The sequence below is a fragment of the Cnephaeus nilssonii genome (genome assembly GCF_951640355.1).
Source record: "Cnephaeus nilssonii genome assembly, chromosome: X".
NCBI classification, from domain to species: Eukaryota; Metazoa; Chordata; class Mammalia; order Chiroptera; family Vespertilionidae; genus Cnephaeus; species Cnephaeus nilssonii.
Window position 1 is genome coordinate 79,283,627 of NC_137071.1, and position 12,918 is coordinate 79,296,544.

General features: G+C 38.8%; 2 protein-coding genes and 1 pseudogene across 3 annotated transcripts in view; all 3 read left to right on the plus strand.

The window, feature by feature from the left end:
- PAK3 (p21 (RAC1) activated kinase 3) overlaps window positions 1-12,918 on the plus strand; it is a 411,616-nt gene that overhangs the window by 306,112 nt on the left and 92,586 nt on the right. Inside the window, exon 11 of the mRNA XM_079765689.1 lies at window positions 10,991-11,054. Coding sequence (XP_079621815.1) covers window positions 10,991-11,054 — 64 coding nt within the window. The remainder of the gene's footprint in view (window positions 1-10,990; window positions 11,055-12,918) is intronic.
- Window positions 841-1,741, plus strand: LOC307095487 (RNA-binding protein with serine-rich domain 1-like; annotated as a pseudogene). The gene has a single exon. The product of its transcript is annotated as an RNA-binding protein with serine-rich domain 1-like (transcript).
- Window positions 5,677-6,103, plus strand: LOC307095488 (stAR-related lipid transfer protein 4-like; the record flags this gene model as incomplete). The annotated part of the gene is made up of 1 exon (XM_079764701.1): window positions 5,677-6,103. Exon 1 carries the CDS (start codon window positions 5,780-5,782, stop codon window positions 6,101-6,103), a length of 324 nt encoding a protein of 107 aa, XP_079620827.1. The 5' UTR covers window positions 5,677-5,779.

The following is a 12,918-nucleotide window of genomic DNA, read 5'->3' on the forward strand; positions in this document are numbered from 1 at the left end:
AAACTACCTTTGATTTTTTTAAATTAAAATTGTTTTCTTCTCTGTTGGAAAATGCTTGGGCCTAGAGAGAATCATTTTCCCCCTGGCCAGTGGGCCACCTATAACAGCCAACCCTACCTTGTATTTATAAGACCTTGGCAGGGAGAACCTCTAAAGAAATGGGAGATTACTTCTCATGAATCAGATTCAGGCTGAGCTATACTTCATAGTCTGCAAAGTCAGTCTTTCCTATTCCTGCTCCACCAGCACCCTCTAATGCCCTTTCTCTGCCACTTTGTCACTCTGTGTGTGACCTTTGATGAGTTATTTAACCCCTCTAAGCCTCAGTCCCTTATCTATAAAATTGGGATACAAATCATAACTACACATTAGTACTCTCTCTATAGGATGGATTTTATGTAGCTCTACCAATGGCTGAAAGGACAGGTATTGCAGTCAGAAAGGCCCCAATTTAAATTACAAGACGATTGACAATAAGTGTCTCACTTTGGGCAAGTTATTTAACTTTTCTGGACCTCTTTTTCCTCATATAAAAATAGCTATAATAATAGTACCAAATTCATAGCATTTTAATAATTAAATGAGAATAATGCATGTAAAAATCTTGTACAAAATAGTTGGTCAATAAGTGGTAGTAACGTTCCTGCTTCCTAACCCTGACTACTGAGCGGCATGGACCTCAGCGGCTGAGGAGAGCAGGAGGAAGCACGGTGGCAGGAAGATGCTGCACTTTGGCGTAATTTGCAATCGATTAGGTATCGTTTCTCTGACTCAAGTTAGAAGTGAGAGTTCAGATAAGTGAGACCGCCATTGCTGCTTTGAACACCTCAGAAGGGGAGAATGGATTTATCAGGAGTGAAAAGAAGAGCTTGCTAGGAGTCAAAGAAAATAATAAAAAGTCCAGCACTAGGGCTCATTCTCCTACCAAACGCAAAGACCACTCTGATGAGAAGTCCAAGGATCGCTCTAAAGATAAAGGGGCCACCAAGGAGTCAAGCAAGAAGGATTGTGGCAGGGATAAACTCAGAGGAGCAGTGCTTCCATTGGTAGCAGCAGCACCAGGTCTCGGTCCAGCTCTACCTCCAGTACTAGCACTGGCTCAAGCAGCGGCTCTACCTCTTCATCAGCATTAAGCCGCTCAGAAAGTTCCAGCACATCCAGAAACTCCAGTTCCAGCATCTCTTCCAGCTCTCCAAGTCCTTCTCGGTGTAGACATAACAACAGGCAGCGTACCTGCTCCAAATCCAAACCACTCAAAAAAAAAAAATGAAAAGGAAAGGTAAAGGTGGAGCCCTTCCCCTAAACCACCAAAGTACACATTGGTAGGATCACCAGGAATGTGACCAAGGTTCACATCATGGAGATATTCTCCACCTATGAGAAAATTAAAATGATTGACATGCCTGTAGAAAGGATGCACCCCCATCTATCTAAAGGCTGTGCATACGTGGAATTTGAGAATCCAGATGAAGCTGAGAGGGCGCTGAAACACATGGATGGAGGACAAATTGATGGCCAGGAAATCACCATCACTGCTGTGCGGTCCCCCTGGCCTAGGCCACCCCCCAAGAGATTCAGTCCTCTCAGGAGAATGCTACCAACACCTCCCATGTGGTGTCAGTCACCCCCATGGATGAGGAGAAGGTCATGCTCCCAGAGGCTCAGGTCCCTGGTGCCTCGGTGATCCTGCTCCCTTGGCAGCTGCAGCCACAGAAGCCACTCCAGCTCAAATTCCTCCTGATAAGCAAGCCACTGAAGCTCTGCCCCGAAACTTATATCCCATCCAACTCAATTATGTCACTTTTCTAACTGAAGGAGTCAGTAGGAAACAAATCCTCAGTCAGGGGCAGGCTTCCAAAGGAGCATTGAGACATTTCCTCTGAAGGCCAAGTTTGGCTGAAGAAGTGTTTTTCATTTGGGGTTGTGCCTATGAAGATGCTCTACAGTTTCCTGAATAGAAAGTTCCCACGTTTCCAGTCTCTGAGAGTCAGTTTAACAGAGCAGGAACAGAGCAGGGTTCCAGGTGGCAGTGCCGCCTGAGCCTGGGAGCACATTTTTCCATTCCATAGATGACCTAGGGCCAGTATAGTAGCCTGAGGATCCTCCAGGAAAGGGCATGCCATTGTGCAGCTGCTATTTCTATTAACCTGGCAGTGCTCCCTGCTTGAGTTCTTCTGACCTCTAGAGTTAAACATCCCATATTAGTTGCTGTAAATGGTTCTGTTTTCACATGCACTCATACACATATATCCATATGGCACATCTCCTTTTTCTATGAAATTGGTGAGCAAATTGAGAGCTCTGCAAGGTCATCACAGACCTTCTCCCCCTTCATGGTGGTCTTTGGGGTTACCTTGACAACGTGTACATTGCTTTTTTTGGCTATGATTGTACAGTCAGTACTATAAATTTTCTGTTTTGAATTTTTTGGTAACTTTGTAGCATTTTAGATAATGTGTTTATACTTTGTTGTGTAGAGAAAAAGAGTTGTGTTGAATAAATCTAGGATTAGAATGCAAAAAAAAAAGTTAAGTGGTAGTAACTATTTTATTGCATAAGTATAAAAGCCTTATTAAGATAATACAATGAGATATGCTTTGAATCATAACTGAGTTTGAGTCATAAATATAGACTAGCTGTATGTCCTTAGGCAAGTCACTCAACTTTGAACTTCAGTTTCTTCATCTGAAAAATAGAGATAATAATACGATATAATATAATAGGGACTTTGTGAGGACTAAATGAAGTGTAAAGTATGTAAGACACCTAGCACAATAAATAGTAGAATATTTTATTATGCTACTTTTTCAAAAAGGGAGCAACCATATTATTCAATACTAGAGGACCGGTACACAAGTTTGTGCATGGGTGGGATCCAGCAGGCCTGCCCCAATAGGTGCCCATTGGGCCGGACTGGCGGGGGGGAGGGACCGCGGGCAGTTGGTGTCTGGCCCCATCTCTGATTGGGGTGTTGGGGGCCGATTGGGGGCCGGGCCAGCTGGGCCTGGATCAGGCTGGTTGGCTGCCAAAATGTACATCATAGCCACCGGATGTTCTGGTCGTTCCACTGTTCTGGTCACTGGGTTTTTATATATAGATTCAAAAAATGGGGCATGGGGTCTTCTAGTGGGACACAATGTTTGAAATCAGTAATAATTCCAGATGTATGGTCCCTATACAGAAGTCAATGAGAACCTTGCGGTCAATGAAAACCTTGAAACTTGGGGAAGTAGTAGAGGAGCCTGTGCTGAAATATAAAGGAGACAGGGATAGGAGACAGGGAGGTAGAGGAAATGCCTATAGCCCATACCAGAGTGGACCCCCCATCATAGGCATAGAGAAGAGGTAATAGTGGCCTCACCTTCAATATCAGGGATCCAATTACAATGAGGTGGGCAGTTCAAATAAAAACGCCCCCAGGCTATTTATCTTTTATGCAGATACTGATTGTGGTGATTAGACCATGGGATCACTAATGGTTGAAATGGACAGATCATCTTTCAGTTTTATACAGACAGATAGCTTGGGCCTGGCTTGTTCATTGTAGTCTGTCTGAATCTGTTGGAAAATAAAGAAACCACCCTAGCCAGGTGGCTCAGTTTGTTGGAGCGTCAGCCTGTGCACCAAAGGGTTGAGGGTTAGATTACCATTCCGGGCACCTACCCAGGTTGCAGGTTTGATCCCTGGTCAGGGAGCATATGAGAGGCAACTGATAGATATTTTTCTCATAGCAATGCTTCTTTCTCTCTCTGTTCCCCTTCCTCTATCTCTAAAATCAATAAAAGCATATCCTCAGCTGAAGATTTTAAAAATTGTGAAAAAGAAAACCCTACATTTCAGTGAAAATTTTCATAAGGCACTTACTGTCAGCAGAATTGTGCAATGCAGGAGATTTGTCCTTGGCCTGTCTCTTCTGGGCCCCATAATCACTTTCTTGTCTTATTCCTCACCACTCCCAACATTCCTCACTCAAAACCCTTTTCTTAATCTTCCCTCACATAGAACTGAAATTAAGTTAGATAATTATTTTTCATTTTCTTAGGAATCAAAATTTTCATTATACTAAAGTGATAATGTTTTAGTAGAGTTCAACTTAGTTTAATATGTAGGAGAATATATTGATGGGCTTTTCTGCCATTGAAACTACAACATGAACCCTATTTCCAAATACTAGTATTTCATGATTTCTTAAATCATTGTAGTTTAAAATAAATAATATGTTTCTTATTTAGGAAATCGCTCTAGTAGGAAATGGATCTGGTATTGCTATCATTTTTTTTCCTTTTGATTTTCAGTTGCTCATTTTTGTCTCTTTTTTCCCTATTGTGTCACAATGTTTTTTCCTTTATTAAATTGTATAAAAGCAAATTATAATGGCTCCAGTGAAATAGGTCACTTTGAAAGCTTGTTTTATGATTTAGAATACTAAACAAGGCCTCCTGTGTACTTGCCTAACATCAGTAGATGGCAGCAAACACCCTCCTGTGAAGGGTTATGGGTGTTGGGATTCCATTTTATTTGAATAGCAGTTAAATTCAGAAGCAGAATGTCATCAAAATGGTTGTCTTTTGGTAATCCTTGTGAAAGGATTTATTTCCAATTTATTTTACCATGCATACCATGGAAATAAAGGCTGAATAATTTACTACCATAAAACCTCATTAACTGAATCCTGCCAATTGGAATTGGTTATAATTTAAAAAGTGGCTTGGGCTGAAGCTTATTTGCTTTTGTTCAGTCTATGGAAAAGAGTTTTCTCAGCAAATTAATAGCATAACTTTCTTACTAGTAGAAGACTAGAAATTTCTTAAAAGAACTATGGTTTCAAGTGACTTTAAAATTGATATTTCATAAAAAAAGAAGTCCACGCCCTTTCCAATTAATAGCTGACTTGGATAAATATAGTTTTCAATGATGTAGAAATCTGTGAGACAATTTGAAAAATGAAATTGCAACTCATAAATTGTTAATTTGGGAGTCGGTTCCTAATCTGACACTTCCCAGCTTGGTACCCCTCACTCCTCACTTCTTCTTAGGGGGAAAAAAAGTGGAAGGCTTGCCTGATGCTGCTGCCTTTGCAACTAAACTTAAAAACATTCTCATCCAGTACCATAGCATTGAAGATGATAAGTGGCATGTTGCAAAGAAAACGAGAGATGTCACGATTTGGAGAAAACCTTCAGAAGAATTTAATGGATACCTTTTCAAAGCCCAAGGTATTATAAATTGTCAGGGCCAGCCTGAAAGGTTGAACCAGGCTGAGATAGGGAGGTGGGAATTAAGAAAAGAAAGAAAGCAGGACAGTGGTATCGGGAAGACTACGAGAGGCTGTAGTGTGTTTATTAACTATGTAATGCCTTTTATACACAAACACTGAATAGGAGATCTGTGAAGAGGAATGTATTTTTTGTTCCTCTTAATCTCTAAGGGAGAGACAGAGCAGAAGGACAAATTCTCAGCACAGCAAATCAGGCAGATTCTCAGTACAGCAAATCTCAGTAAATAGTTACAGACTTCTTGGTAAGCCATGAATGGTTGCTCTCATTCTACTGATAACCGCCATCCAAACAGGCCTGGGAAAACTGTATGGATAGGGGGCCAAGCCTTGCTAGCCCCTTCAGGTGCAAGGACGGTGTCAGCTTACACCCGGTCTCTAACAATAGTTGGTGTTGTTAATGGTATAATGGACCATATACACCCAGGTCCCTGTCGCTTGGATTGGGACAGCTTAATGACTTCATTGGACATTTTGGAGAACTTTGAAGAGAATTGCTAGGTGATGCATTACACTACTGCTGGTCAGCTTTGGAATATCATTTCCCCAAGAGAGTTTGTTGATTTCTCCTACACTGTGGACTATAATGGAGGGCTTTTATCTTGTGGGATCAGCCTTGACTGGAGTGAGAAGAGACCAGAATTTGTTCATGGATATAACCATCCCTGCGGTGGGTTTTGTGTTCCACTTAAAGACAATACAAGCCAGAGTCTTTTGACAGGCTATATTCAGATGGATCTGCGTGGGATGATTCCTCAGTCTGCATTAGATACAGCTATGGCAAACACTTTAATCAACTTCTATGGTGATTTACAAAAAGCCTTATGAAAGGCATAAGACCTTTAAACTTGTAGTACTATGACCCTCTGAATCAACTCCTTTCAGCTCCATGGCCTATAAAAATCATTACCCTTATCTCTCATCTTTATAGCTTGTAGAAGAATTTGAGATATTTTTGTGTTATTTTATTCCTAAAGTAAATAGCTGTCTAAGAGAGGGCATTGTAGTTTTCTGAAATAGTTATTTGCACTTTGTTTGGTATGGCAGTCTGTGTGTCTACGAATGGAGACCATGACAGAAATCCACCTTGAAGTAGATAGCAGTTCTTTGACTCAAACTCTTAAAAAAATGAATAGTGCCTCAGTATGAATTTTTGGCTGCTTGAAATTTAGAGAGAGTACAAGCTTCATGCCGTTAGCTTAAAATAATCTATTTTAGAGCTATTAACATTTTGTGAAAGTTTTAATTTTTTAAAGTTAGATATTAGTGCTTTTGGTATGCTCTATGAGTTTGCCAATATCTTGGAGTAAAAAAAAGCTCTTTATATTTTATAAATATGAACTTCTTGTCAACTGACTTGCACTGCTCCAAGTATTGAAAAGATCAGAAATAAATGGGTAGATATTATAGTAACTATAGATTCAAATCAAATGCAATTCAATTTTGATACCTAGATAGCATTATTTTGTGAATATCTTTAAAAATATGATCGCTTTTTATGTGCATTTATTTTGGGAGTCTTAAAACATTTATGCATGAAAGAAACAGTACAAAAACTGCCAACTATGTGATGGGGACACACTATTGATTGAACAGTAGTCTGAGTTTTGTGAAGTGGCTGGTTGTATCCTGTATTTAGCAACATGGAATCATCTCTCTAGAAGGTCAAATTCAATGAATGTTCTGTACATGTTTCAGTTTTAAAAGTATCACTCAACTCATAAAGTATTACTAACTACTTCATAAACATTCATAATTGTGATGAAACTTTTGTCTGAAACTATAACAAATGCATTCAGAGATTTACCCAAACGGGATATGAGTCATTTTGTAACTAGAATGAACAATAATAATTGGTCCCTTGATTCTATGGCTGCCTTAAAGGAACATTCTACATGATTTTAACATCCCAAATGATTCTGGCTTTTGAACTGTCCACCTAGTTTACTTCTAAAATAAGAACTTGAGGCATCTCAATGTATCCAGGCAAATTTTTGTATGTATCTGTTTGTGTACATGCACTCATCTTGAAATCCATTTCAGTGTTCAATGTGAGTTCTTTCTGCATTATTATAGTTTTATTTCCTTTTTTGTGTGTGTGGTTAATATGGAGTAAAGTGAACTCTGGAAATGCATGCCAGATAGGCTACGAAAAGCACAAGTGCATGAAGGTTTGATCTGTGTTTTACTTTACTGTGTTTTCCTGAGTGTAAAGAAAGCATAAGTCATAGATCCTCAGACCCATTTTGATAAAGTGAAAAAAGTTGAGCTGGTTTTTGTCTTTATATTTTTGCTATTAGCAATGATGTTTAAAAATTAAATAAAGGGTTGTAGCAAAAAATTGTTAATTTGGTGGCATTCTATAGATATAACTCAAGTAAAATACATTCTTCAATCCCTGTCTTAAAATATGGGGAATTTACAAAAGGTATATATATATATATATATATATATATATATATATATATATATATATATATATATTGCAATACAAAAGGAAATGCATACTTTTATTTGAGTCTAATTCAGCAGACATTTATTGAATTCCCAACATATTCCATACACAGCACTGTGTGAGGAGGCACTGAAGATACAGAGGTGAATAAGACATGGCTTCTGTCCTTAAGGCACAGTCTATAAGGGAATGTCAAATAAATATAGATATATATAGCATATTAAGTACAGAGAAAGAAAGTAAGAGAGAGAGAGAGAGAGAGAGAGAGAGAGAGAGAGAGAGAGAACAGTAGTAGTCCAGAGAGGGGAAATTATTAACATTATTCAAAAGAATCAGGGGAGGCTTTCTAGAACTGCCAACACTGAAGCTGAGTTGAAGCATGAATATGAACTTGCCAGGAAGAAAACTTAATAAGGACATTGCAGTCTGAGAATAGCATATAAAGAAGGTATGAAGGCATATAGCTGATAATTTTACCTTATTCTATATTACTTGAATATAAAATTGGCGGGGGATTGTGGTACTAGAGTTTTATGAGAGGAAGCTAAAAGGTTAAGCAGGAGCTGATCATGAGCTACAATTAATTTGTTATGGTCAAATTAAAGGTTCTGGTGGGAAAGAGGTCAGATAAGATGGAGAATGAAGCAAGAACCAAATCATAAAAAACCTTATATTTCATGCCAAGGAGTTTGAGCTCTACCCTGTAGGTGTTGGGGAAGTATCAATGACTCTTCAACCATAATCATATGATCAGCTTTGTACTTTGAGCATCCTGACAGAGGTATGAAGCCTAGACTGAAGTAGGAAGAGGCTGGAAATAAGGAGTCCAATTAGGAGGCATTTGAAATAGGCCAGACAAAAATAATGATAGCCCAACTAAAACAGTAGTAGCAAGGAAGAGACAGATTCAAATAGTATCTAGGAGGTAATCAGATACAGGCCCAAGACTCAGTGGACAACTGCATGTGGGGAGTGAAGGTAATGGATGAGTCAAAAAAGACTTCCAGGTTTCTGATTCAGGCTACTGAGTAGATAGATGGTAGCACCATTGACTGAGATTGAAAATACAAGAGAAAAAGAATTATAATACAACTCACATATTATGCAAGTCTTAATTTAACCTAACTGAAACATGGACTCCTATTACAAAAAAACAAACAACAACAAAAAAGCAACAACAAAGCTGATGAGCAATCCATGAATGAAATTTTTAATTAATTATTTTTAAGATATACTGTTTACTGGTAGCTCTAAATTAAGTTGTTCACTAACCCAGAAAATGGATAATTGTCTAAACTGAGCATAAGGCATTGTCTGTAGCACACAGTATAGTACTTGAACACATATTTTTTGTTCTTATTCATTTAGACAACAAATATTTATTCAGTAGCAGCCACTATTTTAAACACTGAAGTTGCAGAAATGAAAAGACAAGGTTTCTTCCCTCAAGAAGAAGCACATTAGTCTTATTAGAAGGATCAGAAAAAAATTCATAAAGGATAATGACTTGAGATTATATTTAAGTGATAAATAAGAATTCATGTGTTAAATAGGAAAGGGAAAGAGGGAGTATCTGCAAATCCTTGGACAATGATAGTATTACTAGGATATAAAGTTGGAAGGATTGAGAAGAAAGGAATATGAGGCTAGGCTGGTCAAGTATGATCTAGATGGTGCTTGATGGTAGAGCTTTCTATGCCAGACTAAGAAATTTGAACTTGATCCTGTAGAGAGGAGGAACTTTTGAGGAATTAAGAACAATGGTTCAAATGTATGGTAGGTTGACCATACATTTCAGTTTATCCAGGACAGCCTTATATTATGAATTATATAGTTACCATATGTCAAAGGCATTGTGGAAGAGGAATTAAGGAAGGCAGAGTTTAGAGGTATGTAACAACTAACAGGATTTTTTGGTAAAGAGATGTTGAGGACCTGAACAATGACAGTGGCCCTGGGCATGAAGAGTATCGGGTGAATAAGAGTGACAATGAGGATGCAGAATCTATAGGCCTTCTCCTGATTGGTTCATGTATGTAAATCTTGTTTTACTAACTGACTCTACTATTCTTTGGGACAGCGGTCATATTAGTAAAATATAACTCAAAGGTAATGATACTGATATGCTTGCTTCCAAAAAGAAAAGAGAGAGGGTAAGAGATATCCAAATAAATTACTCCCTTCAAAGTAATCCCCTTGAGAAGCTGTACCCTTATTCCCATAATGATATGGCCCAGAATTGTTCTGCACCTATTTGAGCAGTGCACTGAAGAGTTAACTGTCACTTCCTCTGGATTTATTCTGAATGGTGGAAAGTATTCATCATCTGAGTAGTATATTGGATATTTTGAAATAATAAAAGTAATATTTTTTTCCAAATTCAAACATGATAAATTAATAGTTTTCTTCTGTGACTTATGAACTTACTCCACAAAGTTGGGAGCAATCTATAGAAACAGAAAATACAATAGTTGTTGCTTAGGAATCAGTTGGAAAGCTGAGGGGGAATGAAAAGTGACTGATAACAGGTACAAGGTTTCTTTCTTTTTATGGTGAAAATGTTCTAATATTAGATCATTATAACATTTAGTAAATTTGTACAACTCTAAAAATTTACTAAAAGTTCTTGAATTGTACACTTTAAATGGGTGAGGTTTATGCTATGAAAATCATACCTTAGTAAATATTTTAAAGATTTTTGGAGTGCTAGTAGGGCCCTAGGTTCAGGGGTGTATATTTTTTAAAGCATGAGTTTCATCACTTTATGATTAAACTTTGTTTCCATATCCATCCACATCTTTCCTAGCATGGTACTGAGTTCATAGTAATTGCTTAATAGTTATTTGTCCAGCATAATTGAATGTAGTATAGTGCTCAATTTTATTTCATTTCAGAGAAGATGGTGATTTTATTAAATAGTGTGTTTAAGTTCTTAGATGTTTTTATCTATCTCCTAATGTACAGTATAATTTGTGGGTACTTTCAATAAATGTTGAGTTATGACCAGTCCTTTCTTTTATGTTTCACAAACATCAACAATTTTTATTACAAACAGCATAGATTGTTATTAGTACTTAAATTAATAGATTACTATTTGTTTAAGAAAATGTATAATTATCCATATAAATTATAGAAATCACACAGGAATGTTGTTCTAATGTTTTGTCATTAACTCTGGCATATTAATTTTTAGTATTACATAAAGATAAATCAATCAGTTTCAACCTCACTCTCTCTCTCTCCTCCCCTCCCCTACTCAGGAAGCATTGTGAGTGTTGGTGATCCAAAGAAAAAATACACAAGATTTGAAAAAATTGGCCAAGGGTAAGTGATTTTTAATTAAAATATCAAAATATATGTATCAAAGATATACATTAAAATTCAATAACAGCTTGGATTTCTAGTAATTTATGCTCCTCACTTTCTGAGTTACATTCATGTTTTCATCATCAGTGTTGGCCTTTCTGGTTGGCCAACCAGAACATATCCTGCTGGAATCTTCTCTATTGTTGGGCTGACAAAGAAATTATTAGGGACATTTTGATCCCATTTGGTTAGAAGATTCAAACTGATTTCTCTAGAAAAGTAGTAGGGTTACCAGAAACCTCTTGTATGTATGAAACTCCCTTTATCCCTGCCCCTATACACTTGTATGAATGTTATGCTTAAGATACCACTTCTTTGTCAAAATGGAAAGTGACAGAGTGAGGGTAGGGAAAGTCCTTATTGAATGATCCAGAGGTGAATATCTGAGTAAAGAGGAAACTGATCAATAATCCCTAAAAGAGATGGAATGCATCATTTTCACCTATTATGCTCAATAAAAATAAGATTCCAGGATAACCAAGATGGTGGCACAGATAAATGCCAGTACTTGATGCCTCCCACAACCACATCAAAATTACAACTAAAGTACAGAGCAACCATCATTCAGAACCACCTGAAATCTGGGTGAATGGCAGTCCTATAATTAGAGAAGTAAAGAAGAAAGCACATTCAGACTGGTAGGAGGGATAGAGGCGCAGAACGAGCTGGTCCGGCACCCATGAGCAACACTTTTTTTTTTTTAATTGGGAGGAATAGCTCAGCTGTGGAGACCTACCCTGAGGAGCAAGGTGTCCAAGCCACACAGCAGATGCCCAGCCCAGGGTTCCAGAGGTTAGAAGAGGAGTCTGCGTAACTTCAGGCTATAAAGTTGGGGATTGTGGCTGAGTGACACGAAGGCTAATGGAGTCCCATGAAGTTTCTTTTAAAGGGCCAGTTTCTTTTGAACTTACACAGTTCTGCTCCCTCTGGGCTCCAGTGCTATTTAGCAACATTGGAGGATCCAGGGACATACGAGGAAGAACTGCATTTTTTGGCATCAGAGCAGGAACTCAGGGGTGGCTTTCTCTCAGAGTGGGGTGCTTGTAGGGTTCGTTGTTCCTGAGCTGGGATCTCTCCCATTGCAAGGCTGACTGACAGCCATATCTGAGTTTCCATCAGCTTGGCTCACACTGTTTGCTCTACCCTGGTGATTCCCTAAGATCCCGACCCATCCAATTTGCAGCCCCACCCAAGGTGTTGGCAGCAGCTTTTCCATATGAATGGCCTGTCCTGGCTCAGGCTTCAGATTTAAAATCTCTCAAACAAGCAGCAGCTGACATTAGCATGCCACATACCTATCAATAAGAGGCCCAAGACCCAACACTAGCAAAGCCTGCCTTGCTTCACAGCTTGGCCTTGCTTTGGCACTTCCAATCCCAATACAAATAGCAGCCATCTGCAGATCCATCTGTAGCTTCTGCTGGGTGGCCTCAGGCAGTGGCTAACTTTGCACCCCCCAGGAGGCCCCAGAGCCAGTGCACCCAGTGGACAGCTTCAGACCATATCATATTATAACTCAACACATCTACAAGCAACACACTCAAGGGAAGACTTAGTGAACACCAAAGCTCCACTGAAGCAAGTCCTGCTCCATAGGGGTTTCTCCTGCACAGTAGCTGTTCCACTATAGCTGCAGCTGGTCCTCACAGCCAATTGGCCTGGAGGTCAATTCCTCCCACTGGCGCCAACAGCAATCAAGGCTCAACTACATCAAGAGTGTGCACACAGCACTCACAGGAGCATACCTAGAGTGCATAGCTCAGGTGACTGGGGAGGCTGAGCCACTGGGCCCTACACATCACCTACTACACAAGGCCACTCT